General features: G+C 39.9%; 1 protein-coding gene across 2 annotated transcripts in view; it reads right to left on the bottom strand.

The window, feature by feature from the left end:
• CBFB (core-binding factor subunit beta) overlaps positions 1–17,818 on the bottom strand; it is a 43,082-nt gene that overhangs the window by 4,332 nt on the left and 20,932 nt on the right. Inside the window, exons 4-5 of one of the 2 annotated variants that reach the window (XM_068411254.1) lie at positions 15,761–15,877; positions 9,904–10,030 (exon numbers count right to left, since the gene is read on the bottom strand). In XM_068411254.1, coding sequence (XP_068267355.1) covers positions 9,904–10,030; positions 15,761–15,877 — 244 coding nt within the window. The remainder of the gene's footprint in view (positions 1–9,903; positions 10,031–15,760; positions 15,878–17,818) is intronic. The other variant, XM_068411253.1, reaches the window with a different exon arrangement.

The raw sequence follows: 17,818 nt of genomic DNA, 5'->3' as shown, positions 1-17,818 counted from the left end.
AATTCACATGATTCATGACCTCATTGCTACTTGTAGAGTTTGCAGAAGCCACTACACAACAGCTCCCAGATTTGCCCTTTCAAGCGATGCGCAAAAGGCATGACAAATTACCCTCAAATGTACCAAAAGCAGTCATTACAGTATCTTACACTAGTGTATGTGGATAAAGGTGTAATTTTGCATTTCAGTAAGTGGGGATTTACACAAGCAACTGCAACATGTTGGACTGACAGCTCCATCTCGCTCAGACACCCTCCTTTACTTGTGCTATACCACTATGCAAGAATACATACATGTGAAACACTTATTCTATCAGGCACCATCCTGCCAAGGCACATGTGCACAGTCCGAACAACTACAACTGTGCTTTACATGCTGAAAAAAAATGTAAAACCACCATATATGTATGTATCTAAGAAATAAACACACTCATAAAAGACAGGAGAAATCACCTTGTATGGAGACAGCAAACACACTGTAGAGCATCAGGCATTGGGTGGTATTTTTGCCCAGACAATGGGCAAAATACAACTTTCATAAGAAATGCCACAAGATCCTTAACGCTCGCTGGCAGAAGGAGTGTGCCTATCAGTATGGCAGTATCTGGTGGTTCCCCTCAGTCTATTACAAGCAGCTGAAAGTTCCCTTTTACAGATGTAAAAATAGCAATTGCCAGAATTCTCTCAATTTGGGGTCTCACACACTCTGCACAGCTAATCAGTCCTCTGACTTACAGCATTTGCTGTGATTTTTGAAATGCATACCTTATGACGCCATGCAGAAGCATCAGAATCACTCTCAGTGAATAATGAGCTCAGCTTCTCAAAGATTAAGGAGACTTGCTTCAATTAAGAAAGATGCATCTATCTTTGCCATTGGGAAATGGAATACCCTGCCGTGAGTCATGCGTAATGAGTCACGAGAAAACAGTAGTTATTCATCTTATCTCAGCATATTTCATTTTTCAGTCAAATTCTGATTTTAAGTTTGAAGGAACACTACTGCAAATGTTATTCATCTGCTATTTAGTGAAAGGACAACAAATACTTGCTTGCAAGAAAAACTTGTATATAGTACCGGGATCCCACCACAGTTGTAATTCTCCTCAAATGAATGTATTGAAACCAACACAGCCAGTTTCCTTCCAAATATCCTGAAATTGAACAGTTAATGCGATGCACACATAGGGAGTTTCAATACCCTAAAATACTTTGCACTCAGCTTTCAGCACATGAAGCCATGCAAATCTTCTGCAATACGGAAGGAATTATAACTGGCCACAAGCCATTTAAAACCTCTAACGCTGGAGACGGTACGATGACCGACTGAAAGAATGGCAGGAACGTATCTGGCAAAAAACATTTCAAAGCCTCCTATAACAAGCTGTTCTAGATTTATTCATGCTGAACTCATAATGCTGACACCACAGGGGCAATAACATATTAAAAAGTTATTAACAAAATTATTTTGACTTGAGGGTAAACAAACACAAAAAGTATCCCCTACAATACTCTTACACCTCTTCTCTCTTCAACCCCGTTATCTCTGAGCTTTTCCCAAGCCTACATGCAGGCTAACTGGTATGGGCTGAAGTCACAGCAAGAGAATGAAGCAGTAATATCTGTATTACATTAATTTTCTTCTTAATAAATTAGATAGCTTGCAGTCATCAGATCATTAGCTTAGAATCGTGACTCTCTGGGACAAGGATCATGTTGGAGCATTTACACCTGTTTACTGGGGCATTTAGGTAAAACACATCTAAAACCAATAGCAATAAAGGAAGGCAGCACACAAGCAGTTCCTCCAGCAGCCGAGACAGTCGGACACCATCCTCCTCCTCCAGCCACTCAATCCTGAGCCACGCTGCAGCTAGTCACACTGTCAACAGTGCTCATAAAGCTCCTTAAGCTGGCTTGGAGAAAGCATCTGTAACTACCCCCTTCCGGGGCACGTTCAGAGGCCTCCGACACACCTAAGGAAACCAACTCCTTTTACCACAGGAGTTCATCAGGAAAAGATAATGCAGTCCTACCGTGTGGTTTACGTGACAGCTCTGAGAAAGCAGAACTGGGAAAGCTGGAGGTAAATTTAGTAAGGATGGACAGGGGTGCCATGAGATGGCCCTCCCTTTCGATGAATCACTGAAAAAAAAAAAAAACCAGCAGGCAAAATTGCACTGCATATATAACTTGGAATACTGGTGAAGAGGAGGGAAGGAAAAGGGAGATAATTTGAAGAAGGGCTGTCACAAAGAGTAGCCAAAATAAAGTCTCTCCATGGACAACTCCACTGCAATTCTTTAATTGCGTTCTGGCAACGCCATGCTGCTGGAACAGACAGAGCAGATGCATTATGTGCCTTGGCATCTGTCATCTATAATTTACCAAATAAGTGAAAAATCAAGCTATGTTATGAAAAGCTAAACAGTGAACATTTGGATTCTCTTAGAAGGACTGTCAACCTCCTGAAAAGGATTAAAAGAAAATACAACTGAGAACACATTGCAGATACTTTTCTAAAAAGCACACAACCGCAGGACAGAAAGAAAACCCAACCCAAACAGCAAAACCCTGAAATAAAGATGGCAATACTTAGAAAAATGACCAGGTACACTCAAGCACACCTCCACAAGAGCCCTGCTAAGCGAGGCAGACCCACATCAAGAAAAGCAACAAACTGAAAACTCTTCTCTGAGCTGCTGGTTAATAACAGCCTCCCCCGTAGAGATGAGAACATGGTTAAAACGCTGGCCATGCCTCCACTGCCATCACCCTGAACTCAACAGAAGAGTAGGGGCGGGGAAACACAGCCTTCTCAGAATTAAAGTCAGCAAAACTGGGCCACTACAACACCGTAAGAATGACAGCTTATACATAACAGAACTTCTTCGGACACAGTTACAGCCTGATGAAGCACCCTGGACGCTTTCAGGTCTCGGGGGGGGCTTGAAAAGAGACTCTCCCTCTCGATCTTCACTTCACAGAGCAATTTTAGCTACAGCAGCAAAGGGACCCCATCATCACTGCCCCTGTAAGCTGCTGGCCGTCACCAGGGGAGATGATTTTTACCACGTCCCTAGCAAGCACAGCTATAAGCCCGAGGCTTGGTAGCCCAGATCCAGTCTCTGGAGTTGCTTTGTTTGCTGGCCATAACATCCGTTTTGCAATCGCCTTTCCTTTTCACTTGAACCTGGGAAGAAGTAGCCTTGATCTTTCTTAATTATAATGTCAAGCACCACTTAAATTACACAAATAATGGAAAACAGTCTCTCAAGCTTGGTAAGAAACCTGGATGTTACACTGAAGTCACTGTAGAACAATTAATGTTATGAACTCTATACGTGATGCTCTTTTTTATTCCTGCATCCTTTCTGATTGCCTTTTAAGCTCACTGAAAGTCAGAACAAAATTTTCTAGACAAAGGCCACAGATAAAAATAATTTAGCACCTACCTCCATCAAGATTTCAAGCTTCCAACAACCTGTTTCCTAGAAAGAGGGTACTCTTCACTAATAACACACATCAATCGCATGATGTGCTGAGTCTGCTCTCCCAGCTGCTAGAGATACAGAGCATGACCAGGCCAAGTGGCGTAGCTTCCTTAGCAATTCCTGATGTGCTCTCTTGCCTGAAATCATTGCAACGGTTGCACCTTTGTTTAAAAGCTGTAATGAAGCTACAGATTCTGGTACACCACATTGTACCAGCGAGCCAAGAAAGGAAAGAGCATGGCAACAGAGTAAGCTCTTAAAGAGCTTCAGGTGCAGACTAAAATTTTACTTTTCTATGAAAACTTCTTTTACAAAGAAAAAAAAGCTTGAAATGCTCCCTTTTAGAAAGTATTGTTTGAAGGCTGGTGTAAAGGTTATAAATTTATAATTAATATTGATTGCCTCCAGACAGTATTCCTCTGCTGCTCAGCCCCTTTCTAACCTTCATTGACTGAAAGGCGACGCTTGTATTACAGTATTCCCTGATTTGCAAGATTGATCTCCTCCGTGCCACAGTCAGCATCGATTCTGTACAGCACAAATTGTTTTTCTGATGTATGCATTCCATAGCACTTTTACACAAATACCAGCTATTTAGAGTTCCTGTGAAACAATCTAGTAAATAACAACTTGTACTGTACTCACATTGAGAATCTTTTGAGGCAACAGATACTCACATGCAAGCTTTAATGCCTTTCTCTAAATTATGCCGTATTCATCCTAAATATAAACAAATCATATATATATACGTGCTCATATACACACACACAAGCATATACCAAGTCTGCACTACCCACTGCATATGAAGAATTAAGTGTTTGCATTTCTTTCAGATCCAAAAAGCTGTATTAAAGGTTATACTATTTTTATATCATTGTCAGTTTGGAAAGTACATACAATAAGTAGTAATTAAATTCATTCCAGGTTAATTTTTTAGGAAAAAGCCTTAAAAGTCAGTGTGTTTCATGAGGACCAAAAAAAGAATCTTACAGAATATTGTATTTTCTTCTGAAGTAAGTTATACTTGACAAAAATAATGAGTTAGAGCATTTATGTACACTAGTAGTTTCATCTGAAATTCCTTTATTTTTTTAAGAAAGGAGAATAACTTCACTGCTTAGAACCTTAGAAGAACAGGAAAGTTAGCCCTACTACTTGACTTTGTTTCAGTTGTGAACTGTTTACATTTCTATAGCAAAATCCTGTTTTCTAAGAGTTCACAACTTCAGCGCAATTAAATGAACTACATCTCTCCCATTTCAACTCGTAATTCCCAATGAACAGTGAAAATGTGTACAAACCTAGGGCAGGACTGTGTATTTAAAATTTAGGGTAAATTTGTACTTCAGCAGTTTTTAAAGGGTGGGGTTGGTGGGGTTTTTGGTGCTTCGTATTGAGAGGGATTTCTAGCAGAAGAAACAGAAGTTTCAAAACAGGGGTTTTTTTCCCAGCAAAATAAGGATTTTTAAAATGGGAATTTCATGCAGTTTCCTAAAAAGGCTCTGCTTAGCCATTAATGTAATTTATATTTAGCACAAGACCACAAACAGACAGATTGCTAGACTAGACTGTTTCAGGGAAGAGCAAACCACGCTGCCTCTTTACTCACAGTGTTGCTAAAATAAAGAGCATGACAATAACGTGGGAAATGAACACAAAATAGAAAAATACGACATTCCAAAAATGCTGGTTGAACAAATTGCATTGGAAACCTGAGAAGAGCTCCGACCCACCCCTAGGTAAAGCCATCAGTAGAACATCTTTAGCTAAGCACAAGACTAACAGAGTAGGACAAACTGTGCACTCAAATAGATCACTTCAGTTTTGAAGTTATAGTTTGCCTATACAAAACAAACCTTGACAAAAAACTATCTGCACACAACAACACATAAGACAGTCTCTTCTCTTTATCCATCCCCTTGCTGAAAATCCACCGCTTTGTCCCTTCTGCTCCAGTGAGGAGCTGGCAGGAGGCACGGTCTTGCTGTTTTTCTGGACTGAAAACAGGCCATTACTTTCATTCTATTCTAATTTCTCCAATTGGGGGCTGTTTAAATCTCTCAAAGTCATTCTGGACAGTGTATCCCATTTTGCATCACGCTACTATGGCCAGAACATGGAATAAAAAGCAAAAGTTTTTACTGGAAGATTCAAGCACATCTACACAGCAACCTCGCAGCAATTTCTGCAGAACCCTTCTCATCCTGACACTGAACTCTGGTCATTCACACTGAAAGCACACCAACCAGAAGAAAACACTAGCACTGACTCTCTCGACCTAGACACAAGGGGATAAAGAGGGTGTGAAAAATTAGCATCTGCCTCACTGACATCCCTTCAGTCTCCTCACTCTCTTCTGTTAGCCTGGCAAAGGGAAACTATAGATACTTCGAGTTCATATACCTGTTCAATGGCCCAGCTCCAGAAGATACACCCCTCGGGTAATGGCCTTGGACCAAGTTCCCTGCGATGTGGTACTTGCTCACGGAAAGAGAACTTTGCCTTCGACTGGTATGAAGCCATTACAAAGCGCAAGTTTGCCAAGTAGCTCCGTGTTCCTAAACTTATGAAGCTTCGTGCAATCATTTATTTTTACAATAGTCTTTAACCGGGGATAAGGTCTTTCTTCAGGGGTATCATTAAACATTTACTGTCTTGGCATTCTGATGTTTTTGTAAAAGTGAAAGCCATTGGAACACATGATTAATTTTGAAGCCATTAATTAAAAACACTGACTTCAAAAGCATCTTTTAAACAAAAGAACAGTGAACAGTGAGACAGGATTTGTGGTATCTGGTGTGACCAAGATACATAAATTGACAGAAAAACCCCAAAGCGTCTTGTATCCAAAACTGAAACTATGTTAAAAATATAACAGAACGCAGTTCAACTCAGAAGCACTTAAAAACTTCAATGAAAATGCCTAAATCCCTTCGTATCCTATTTACATTAGAGGAATGCTGTAATTGCACAAGAATATGATCACTTCTGGAAATTCAAGCACAACTTAACCAACCACTACTCATTCTGCCCCCAGATGCAAAGAATATGTTCATTAAAACAAAGATCTGCTGTGCTAATGAATTCATCAATGGAAGGGATACTAAGTGCTGAATGGAGGGTAAGCAAACCTGACAGCACTCGGAGGTTTTTTTTGTTGGTGTTTTTTTTTTTTTTTAATTGGTTGGTTGGTTTTTTTTAGGATAATTAAAAATTAAAATTAGTATAGTGATTATTCCTAAAATTGTTACTCTACTTGCTATTTTCCCCCCCTTCAAAGTACCACCTTCCTAATAGCCAACTGCCACATACAAGCAATTTTAACTGTTTTCAACAACCTTCGCTGATCCCTCCTAGGCAAGGATATACACCACTTTGTTTTAAAAGTCTACAGAGAGACTTAGAATAGGGAATCTTTTGTACACAGAAAGCTGTATAAATAAAGAACTGAATCTGATCATTTTCATATGCTGCCAGACTTTGGATGGATAAATATTTCCAAAGAGCTGGCGCCTCTGTTTTGGGTAGGAGTGGGCGGAATATTGCAGGATTCCCCTTCCCTCCCCACCAAAGCAGAATCTGGTCTCTATTAAAGGCATTTCAGCTGTAATTCTACTGTCTGAAATATCCTGATTTTATACAGTGTTGCAATTCCTAAAACAATCACTAACACTGGTGAGATCCTGTTCCACGTCTGGCAATGCTGAGTTTTACTGTCCATGCCAAGCTTAGCAGGAAAGGAAAAATTTAAGTTTTAATAACGATGAAAGGTGTAGATATCATACTAAAAAGATTATGCTACGGGGATCTCCGTCTGTGTGTAGTGTAACATACATGAAAATTCACTCAGCACACTTAGAACCCACCTTTTCTAGCTGCCCTATAAAAATGTTCAAGTACCATCCGTCTCTGTAGTGCAACCAAAGATATTATTTGACCTACTGAAAGTACACAAACAGTACACAATAGTTTGGACTAGTGTTTTTATAGCTGTCAGCAATGCAATCATCAGAAGGGTACAACTGACAAACCAAATTTCCAAGCTGACTGTGCGTATGAGCACTGGAACACCCAACACAGGCCATAAATACAATAAACATGGGAATGCACGTTTATGCCTTACTTTCTATTGAGAATTCTACACGATGATCATAAGCACTGATTAAAGCTCATTTGATTCTGCCTGAATGCTACATTAGAATACAACTGAAGTGAAAGCCAGGGAAACAATGAATGGTTTGGAAACCTGATTCCTCCTTAGGAATGCACTGTAAGTCTATCTCCGCTCTCTCCCCTGCCCTGCCCCAAAAGATCCTGATTTTTATGCAGTCCTAAGATCCAGAGTGCAAAAGCTCATCTGTAAACATTCCAGCTATGTGGCCAGGACATCTTCCCCCAAACACAAAAATGAAAAGTGAAATGTAAAAATCAATTATAGAACGACAAGTAATTGAGGCAAAGATCTCTTGGTTATACACATTAAACATGAACAGTAAAATAAAAAATAAAGCATGCATAACAAAATGTATTGCAATTATTAAAAACCGGTATTTGATATCACATAAATTTAAAGTACCTTTGACAATATTTTTCATTCTGCTTAAACACACTTCAAGTCATTAATTTTTCCTTTTCTTCCTTTCTGTAGGTGATCTATGCCAGTGCTTTAGAGCTGCGACAACTATTGTTGTTTTAAGAGAAAATGGGTGCTGGCAGCTAATAAGGACATCATTTAATAACAACTGCCTGCTGCCTTATTAAAGCAAGAGTCTTTTCAGAAGTTATTGAATCCAGCTCCTGCAGCTGGCCAGGGATGTTGCTTTTTGTGTCTTGGTGTCACGAGTTTTGATGTCTGTCTTGAAGCCCCAGATGCCTGATATTACCTCAATCTCACTGTTAATTGAAAGAGTTTTTGTGCATCCTAGCTGCAATAAGTGTTTTCTACACTTGGAGGAAAGAATAAGTCTCACAGAACTCCAGAAGTTATTTCAGGAAGCTGCATTCTTTTTTAACCTTCAGCATTCAGTAAGCACATGGCTGCTTCTCTGTAGTAACGGGAGTGGGAAAGAAGGGCACAGTAAAGGAAAATAAATCAAGAAAAGCTTAAAATAAATTCAGGTCAAGGACACAAGGCCAGGCTTAAAGTTCCTACTGTGCTGTTAAAACTAAGGCAGGCTGCCACAGATCTTCACGAACAGCGTTAAGTTAATTCTACCTTCCTTCTGAAGCAGTGTCACAAGCAGGTTCCAGCTATGCTGCGACAGAGATAGAATGATTCAGGCAATCTAGCTGAGGCTCCAAGGATCTAGTGGTAGTGAGACTTCCAAGGCAAGGATTTTAGCTTTGTGACAGCTGACATCTGACCTGGCTACATCAGTGTTTGCAAGGAGATGCACACCAGCCATCCCTTCAAAGTGAGAGGGGTTCTTCTCTGCATCTGCCTTTTCCCTCTCATTCTCATGCTCAGTGTCTTCCAGTTGTACTTGGAAGGGAAGAAAGTGTCTAATGATTTCAGTTATCAGTAAGGATGCCGTAAGAAAAGCAGCTTAGTAATAACCATGATCATATTCTCTAAAAACCTGAGAAGCAGCAGACTGATCACATTTGATTACAGTGAAGTCAGGCTGCACTGACGAAGCAGGAAGTAAGAAATGGGAGTCAGTAACAAAAAGAAATTCAAAGTGTTTCTGCTTTCTCCCCGTTCTCTGCCTGACCTACAGCCTGCCATAACTTGCCAACTCTCCTTATGTATTACTCGTCCTCTTACAGCTCCTGCCTTTCTGACATCTCGGAGCAGCTGGTTTCCATTCCCTTTTCTGGCTCCTCTTTTCTTGATCCCAGTAATTTCTGCTCTCATCAAGGAAGGAAAAAGATTCAAGACTGTGGGGCCCTAGAGAAGCAAAGAACAAGACAGGGGGAACTGCACGAGTAAGACTCCTTGCCAGTAAGAAAAAGGTGAGAGGAAAATAAAACTAGCCTGTACAGGAAAGCAGACTGTGGCATCTGATTAAATTAACTGGCAATGTTTCCCACAACATGGGACAGGACCTACAAAATTATGTGTCCACAGCTCCTGAAGGCTTTCCTGTGTTCATGAGAAATGTATGGATCAAAAGATCCCTCTCTCTGCTATTAAAGTATCCTTCAAGAGAGAGATGGCAGCTCTGTGAACAAATGTATCCTCACAGCTTAAGTGCCCACAAAAAAGGCCACCTACAGAAAGGATAAAAGGATAAAATCAGAGAATTCTTATCAGAACTTCAAAAACTTGAAATTCATTTTACAAGAGTTACAAACAATGCATCTTGCAATTTTTACACGACAACATCGAACAGCAAACACAAAACACACAACATTGTACAAACAGACAAATAAACAGAAACAATCTGAAGTTTTGGGAAAGTACTAACCAGTTACTGACAGCAGCTGTGAAACCCTCACCTCCATTTCCTCCCGATGAGACCTGTCTCTATCCTCGAATTCACGAGTTCTTCGCCGAGCTTCTTCAAAGGCTTGTTGTGCCAATGCATCCTCCTGCTACCAAACCAGACGACACAAGGTGACACAAGAGGCTACCCTCGTTTCTCACAGATCACATTTCTTTTGAACATTAGGGATCACTTGGCAGCAAAGACAAGTACGTCCTCCAGAATCTGACAGAACACAGACGAGTTCCAGCAAATGCCAATATGGGTAATGAAATAATACTCACCTTCAGCACTGCAGTAGAGAGAACCAAAGCTGCAACCCAGCTACTACTAAAATACATTTTCAAAGCAGAACTGATTTTCAAAAGTAGTTTAAAATGCTGCTTTATTTTTAAAAAGCTAGGAATCCTCAAAAGTTATTTGAAAGAGGCAATAGATTTTATTTTCCTTATAAAAGTCATTTTGAAGACAGTATTCACAGGTATATCTAGACAGAGTTCACTAGCGCCATTATATAAATAACGGTAATTTAATCCTCTGTCATTTAAAAAAATAGTATTATCTAAATTACAAACCAAATAAATCCTCCATTTTATCAAAAGCTGCTGAAGGTGCATCAGTATGAACATTCGTAATCCTCATGTATCATTTAAATTATTTACATTTAAGATGCATTAGAAAGGGCAAAGCGAAAGTTATTCCTCCACTGATTCGTACACATTCACACACAACACAGAAGAAACCTGCAGGTTTTCAGCAGTCCCGTTGTTTATTTATTTTCAACAGTGGTTTATGCACAGGAATAGATCTAATAAATCGACGCTCAAAAAAATCCTTTGAATCATATTTTCTGTTAGAAAAGGTTTTAAATAAAGTGTCATTAATATGTAAGCCATTATTAATTAGGTTACAAATTATTTCTCATAAAGAGACCTTTTAGCACATATTTTGCTCAGAATGAAAATAGATTGCTCTGCTCCCCATCAGACTCTTAAAATGTTCAGAACGGAGGAGTCGAGCTTCCACAAAACAGTAAGGGATAAACTGTATTGCTTCTCCTTCCTCCTATCTCCTCAGCTATAATTACTACTAACTCTGCTTATGATGCCCACATACACATAAATGTTATTTCCAAGCCAATAGATTAAAAAAAATATTTAAAAATCCTAACCTTGACTGTTAGAGGACAAAAACATGTCGAGAACCCAACTAAATTTTAATATACCAAGGGATTAAGCGCATAAATTTTTTAATTGAAGATAAAGCATCTCTAGTCTGAGAGAATGTTAAATTGCTTTTTTTGCCATCGGCACAATCACGCGTCCTGAAGCTACTTTGTGAAATGATGTGAACGGCTGCCCCTCATGGCCTAACACAGCTAAACACAAACGTCTGTCAGTCAGTAACTCTGCCCAGCCAGGTCCCCAGACAGCTGCATTGGAAGGCAATGTTTAAAGCTGCCAGTAAGATAACATTTTAACACTACCTACTATTTTTAAAAGTAGAATTTGCCCCTTAATGTTCATGCAATGCATAGCAACCAAGGTCAGACAGCAGAAAGGAAGTTTGTTCTTAATAATGCAGAAGGATAGAGATAAAACAGATACGCTTGTCTCCCAGGTGACTACAGAAAAGCTGCCTTATTTCTAATTTACAGAAGCTACATATGTCTTTATTACTTTTTTTAAAACAGACTTAAATGAAAGCAGACTTTTTTTAAAAGATTTTTGCATTTTTACCATCATTTAAAGTGGTCATGAAATAAAAGGTTAACATATAGCCTCAGCCAGAATATTTTAAAAAAATGGTCAGAACCCACAGAAACTGAATTAGAAATTCGTAGGAGAAGAATCAGTATGTTGACATCCAGAATGAACACACGGTGACAGCTGAAACACTGGTTTACTAATGTCTGAGAAAGGGAAAAAAAGCATCATAATGTATTTTTAAGTAAAAAAACTCTCCCCTACTCTTGGTGATGTGTTGTAACAGAAATTAACAAACATCTCAGGATCTTGTACAACAGGAGTTTAACAAACCTTTTTTCAAGTGTCACCCAAATCTAGTAATTATAGCCTTGTAAATTTGGCTTTATGAAACCCAACCGTCTATCTTAGTTTTAATCATTAAAAATGCTCCTGGTATGAATCTACTAAGAAAAAGAAGAATAAGCAAATATGAGCTATATCAACATGAGAACAGAACAAAACAAACCCCTCAACCCAGAAAAAACAAGAGAGAAGGTGACACACACCCACACATGTACACACCCCCCCAGCCAGCAGCCTGGTAGGAAAAGACTTCGTGAGAACCACCATTCCTAAATACTGAATCTACTGAGCAAGAATGTGCTATTACAGAAGAGAGACAAAAGTACTGAAGACAGAAACAGTCTTTTAAGGCCACTCAAATATCAAACCCAGGGAGATTTCAGCCCCAAATGGGGGCTGATATTCAAGCTGATGGGGGGAAGATATTCAAGCATGTATGTAGAGCTTTGGGGCTAGTCCACTGAAGTCCGAGCAAGCAGCTGAATCAGGGCCTCCAGTAACAAAAAGTAAGACTGCTTATAGTAAAGACATTAATATGCTGTGAATTAAATAGAAAGAACAGTAGCTTGAAAGTTAGGATTAAAGTACTTTATTGTTATGCATGTGTTTTTTCTCCTCAAAATATTTTTTGACCTGGTAAAGGATAGTATAATTTCCAAAGTGCAGCAGCAAATAAATATTTTATCTGATCCCAGTATTAGTAAGAAGTGGTAAGAGACAGGAAAATGCAAGAGCATTACACTTGTATAAGGCAAGCCTTCCAGAAAACGGGAGTAAGGGGTGCATAGGGGGTGGGTGCATGCCAATAAGACCTCTTATTAAAAAAGACAGCAGGTACCACAGGCACTACACTGTACAGCATGAGCCACTTAAACCTGCTCTGACATCAGTGTTATTCTGGGATCAAAGTCAGCAGCTGGGTCAATTGCCACTAGCAATATTAAAACAGTTCTTCAAAAGGAAGCAAAATGACAGATACAGGAAAAAGGAAACTGAAGAATGTAAAAGATTGCCCAAACGTTTACAATACTAACACACACACACACAAAAACCACTATGCAACACCAAGGGTGCAGCTGCTTCTCCATGTCTGTACAGTGCCTTATGACACCAGTAACTCTTAGGTACTACTACTGTAGGAACTAAGAGAACCAATGACGACCTCGTAATTGCGGAGAAGCACAAACTGAAAACAAATTGCAGACCTGTAACTGAGGGCAAACATATCTCTGTAGATCCACACTGGGCAACACCTCCAGCCCAGCAGCCTGTGCTCAAAACTCAAGAAAGCACCGACACCTGAGAGCGTGCATATATTCCTTCACAAAAAAAAAAAAAGGAATAAATCACATGCTCAGTGCACACACACCTTCTGAAGACAACAAAAAGGAATTCTTAAGTGTATTTAAGACAGCGTGTACACATCAGGAAACTAAAATAATCCAAGAGCATGTGAAAACATTTACTGGAAAATTAAAAAGAGAAAAATTGAACTCACAGGCTACCTGACCACCCTCCTTTTTGGAAGGGTGCCCACTTTCTTCAGGAACTATGCAATTTTGGGGAAGAGTGACACTATCTCCCTGTTGAGCACACATTCAAACCTGTCTCCTCTCAGTTCAGAAGTCAGGTGCCTTGGCGTTATCATTCCATTACGAATCTTGGGATTTATCTTGCCCAGTCCTCAGGGGTCTACATTTGACCTTGCTTTGTAAGCCATTATAGTCCAAAGGCCTTCTAACCAATGGTGTCTACAGCAGTTACTCTCTTTCCAAAGAAAACACTGCTGCAACAGGAACTTCACTAGCTCAAATGTCCACACCCAGCTTTGGAAGAAAGAAGCAGCAAATAGTAGCATTCAGGTAAAAGCCTCATTCCGTGGCTTTTCTCAAGGGTTAACAAAAGGTGGCAGGACTATTCCCAGAATAGTATGCCCTCTCTTTCTAGGCATCCTCAAGAAAGCACGCAGGGCTGTGGCTATTTCACAGACACTGTTTTGACACGAACATAGTCACAGTAACATAATCTCATTAATTTGCAAATTAGTTTCTTAAGTTAGGGAGAGGCAAGGCACCACAAAGCTTGCAACTATACATATCGCCATGTAAAATTTGATTTGAACTTCCAGCTCTTGAACAGAAACAAATTAATCAATATGCCCTTCAGTTCTGCATGCCTGGAATAGAGGAGTGCTCATGGTACTTAGGTGGAATCAAAGGGATCCTACTTGTTAAGCAGTGACCAGCTGTGGCTAGAGAAGACTAAAAGGGGAACCCCAAGGAAGTGAGGGCTGAGAATGAGACACACAGTGGAAACAGAAAATGCATCCTTATTTAAATCAGCTCCAGTGCACAACTGCCACAAGCAAACCCCTCAGAGGGCACAAAGGGAAAGTACAGGTAATTTGGAAAAACAACCGATTGTGTGAATATTAAGTTTTTGCAAAAATCACCCCTATGACATACACGAGGTGTAACGAAGACAGACAAAGGGAATCACCAGTGTCACACAAACCAGTTCCATTATTCACATGAGTGAGTTGCTTTGGGTCCCTGAGTTTAAGGGAACAAAAGAAGAAGATAAAGCAAGTTCCAATTTCATTATGCCATCAAATGAAAAAGACAGAGTTACCATTTAGGAGACATTGAACAGTGGGTTCAAAGTGAACTATTCAAGTTTCCAGAAAAGTTAGGGAAAGTCATGATGGTCTTGGGTGAAAGAAGTCTTCAGAGACAAGTTAGGAGAAAAAGGCTATATACAGGTACAGAGTAAAATATTAAGAATCATTTGCTGCAGTACCAGTACAGAACTTGGGGAGGGAAAAAAAAAGCTGCAGAAATTGCTCACCCTTCTTCATTTCTCTGCATGTTTAACAAACTCTTGTATTCAGCAGCACTTTGGACCATTCCTTCACATAGGGCTAACATTTATAGACTATCAAACTACAGAAATGAACAGCTGAGTTCACAATATAGATTCTGTAAGTCATAACTCTGATAACTGATGTTACTACATCAAATTTACTGTCCACTGCAGAGACAGGTGATCTGTATGGAAGCCCACACAAACCTGGTGCAACAGCTTTCAGTACCACTTAAGTAGCTTTGTTACCAAGCTACATCTCAAAAGCAAAGATCTGTCTCAAGTCTGACTAAATTAATGAACCCTACAGCTGTGTAAGTGACCCTTATATATGTGATATGCACTTAAAAAGTCACTTCCTCTGTGTTTCTTTGTTCTTGTGCGTGTCCAAAGGTTCAGCTGCTAGACAGTCACTTTGGTGGTAGGAAGTAGGTAGATAGGAAGTAAGTTCTCAAAAGCTGCTGTACCTTAACAGAGCAGAGTCTACCACTGCTAGAGAACAAATGAGAAAACCCTATTCATCCTCCTCCCCCATATGTAATAAAACAAAAAGCTACTTTAAAAAAAACCCAATCACCCTAAAGTAAACAGCTAAAATAGACTTGCCAGTTAAATTGTTTCATACAAACACAGCTTTTCAAATACTTTAAGATTTACTACTCTGTAGCATAGTAATAGTGCTAAATCATGCATAAAGTTGTAAACTACTGATGATTCTTGTCCCTAATATTTTGCTCTAATTAAAACACTAGTTTAGCTGCAACCACCTATTTCTGAACTTCTATACTGTAAATTTCCTTTGGAATTCGTACTCAAAGTGAAGATAGAAAACAAGCAAATTAGAATGTGTGATTGCTACCTGTGTGTTTCCTTCCAGAAGGACAAACAAGTGTCTAATGCACACTAGCCACAGGAAGACTTCTTACCTGTGCTCTCTCTTCATCAAATTCCAGGCAGCCCATACCATCCAGTCTCTGTAGATCTATCCAGCCTTTCCAGATTACACAGACACCGTTGAGAATCATAGGTGCCTTCAAGTACACCTGAAATAAAAGCAAAACACATGCTATGAATTTGAAAGCATTTACACACATGCCTGCACAATGAAAACAGTGATGCAGGAAGCTTCTATATGTATTCGTAGAACATCCAAACCAGCTGGTAACATGAGACTCCACTCAACAGCTTCTCCTGCCTCCTTTCCAAGAACTCATTTTAATCAAGTGAGTGCTGTAACTTTTGCCCACTGTACTGGATGGAATAAATTTAAGCTGTGTTCTCATGTTATAAACTGGCATGCACCAGGATTTGGTTAGAATTCTGTTACTGCTTTCAGTTAAAGGAACTGTTTTTCTTGTCATCTTACCTTTGTGTCACACAGAAAGTTGCACGCTGCCAGACAGGGCAGATTCTTTACAGCACGTTTAAATGGCTAAACGAACACATGCTTTCCTACTCCCAAGCAGCACTGTATTTTACAATAATTTTTATTTACACGAGCTCTTTCCACAAAGAACAAGCACCAGTTTCAGTCCTCCTCACATTTACAAACTAGTCAGAGTTTGGTAAAATACACTATATATACACCCTGCTAAAAATAAGAGTGTCTTCCTGTGTCTATTCCAGCATCTGTGAAAGGCTTTCCAAAAGAAGCAACACCAGATGATCAAAACCCATCTACAGCATCAACGTGCACAGTGCCTTGAGCTGCAGCAAGGAATAATGCATGAGCTTAAGGCCCCACGTCTAGATCATGGTAGATGGTAGAGTGATTTAAAGCAGAAGTATTTCCCCTTCTAAAGACCAGAGATTAATCTCCACACAGGAAATTTAAAAAGCAGCAAATACAACACTAAATGAGTTTGACACCCTACATTTAATGACATCAGGCTAAAAAAAAAAAAAATACCCCAAGCCAGCAAAATTACCTAAATTGTAAAGAAAATCAACTTTCAGTAGTTATTTCAGCCTACTTGGCAAGTCAAACTGCTTATGGCACATAAGTTTGTCTATGTTGAATCGCCAGAGAGATAAACCATGCACACAGCTCTGTGCCCACTTCAGATTTAAACACGGCCCAGACAATCAAAATCCTGTTCAGTCCTTTTGCTCTTCAGGGGTGGCCCAGCTAAGCAGGGGAATTTTCACACAGCGCCTCCTTTAATAGCTCTAAACTCATCCTCTGGCAAATCCTCAGCAAAGCATAATTGATATTTAGCGCTACAACACATTTCAAAGCACCCTGACTGTGCGTATCTGCTCAGTTCCACACTTACCACACCAGCTAGGGTCACTCAGGCAGCAAAAGGCAAGGCAAAGCAATAGAGGCGGTGCAGAAGGAAGGTGAGCCTTCCTTACGCAAAGGCCATCCTGGAAAAGTTAAGCACTGAACAAGAGGAAAGGTAATCCCTGAGTGGAAGAGAGGGAACAAACAACACGAAACCAACGGACAAACACCTAATGTTCTTTGCCAAGTAAAATACACATTTGATCTCTGAGCTTCGTTTTTACAACTTACCACACTTCACTATGAAGTGACATACTCTAGAGGTTTTAATCAGTACAATATGCAGTAGCTCAATAATGAAGAAATAAGGGTTAGTTCAAGCCTATCTTCTTCGTATCAGCTCTCCTACCGCAGGGTCTCCGCTAAGAGCGGCACAGGCTGGTTTTCTGTCCCTGTATCCACAGACTATGCAAGTCATCACACCTATGCCTTCTGTGCTGACAGCACGCTACGCAGGGCGCAGATCCACCAGCCAACAGCTTCTGCGAGCAGAGGCGTCAGAACCAGCATGAGTAAGGCGTGGACTACCAGGAAACCACCTCCCACAGCCCTCATTTCAAGATTAATCATTTCAAACCTACAGAATACAACACTGCTCCCTTTCAGCACAGTCTTCACTCATTCATCTCACAAGAAACAAACGAAGTACGCACCATCAATTTAATAGATGCGTTTAATTAGTTTAGGAGTGAAAGAC

Source organism: Nyctibius grandis, chromosome 12, assembly GCF_013368605.1.
Source record: "Nyctibius grandis isolate bNycGra1 chromosome 12, bNycGra1.pri, whole genome shotgun sequence".
In the NCBI taxonomy this organism is placed as follows: Eukaryota; Metazoa; Chordata; class Aves; order Nyctibiiformes; family Nyctibiidae; genus Nyctibius; species Nyctibius grandis.
This window is presented reverse-complemented; position numbering and strand designations above follow the sequence as displayed.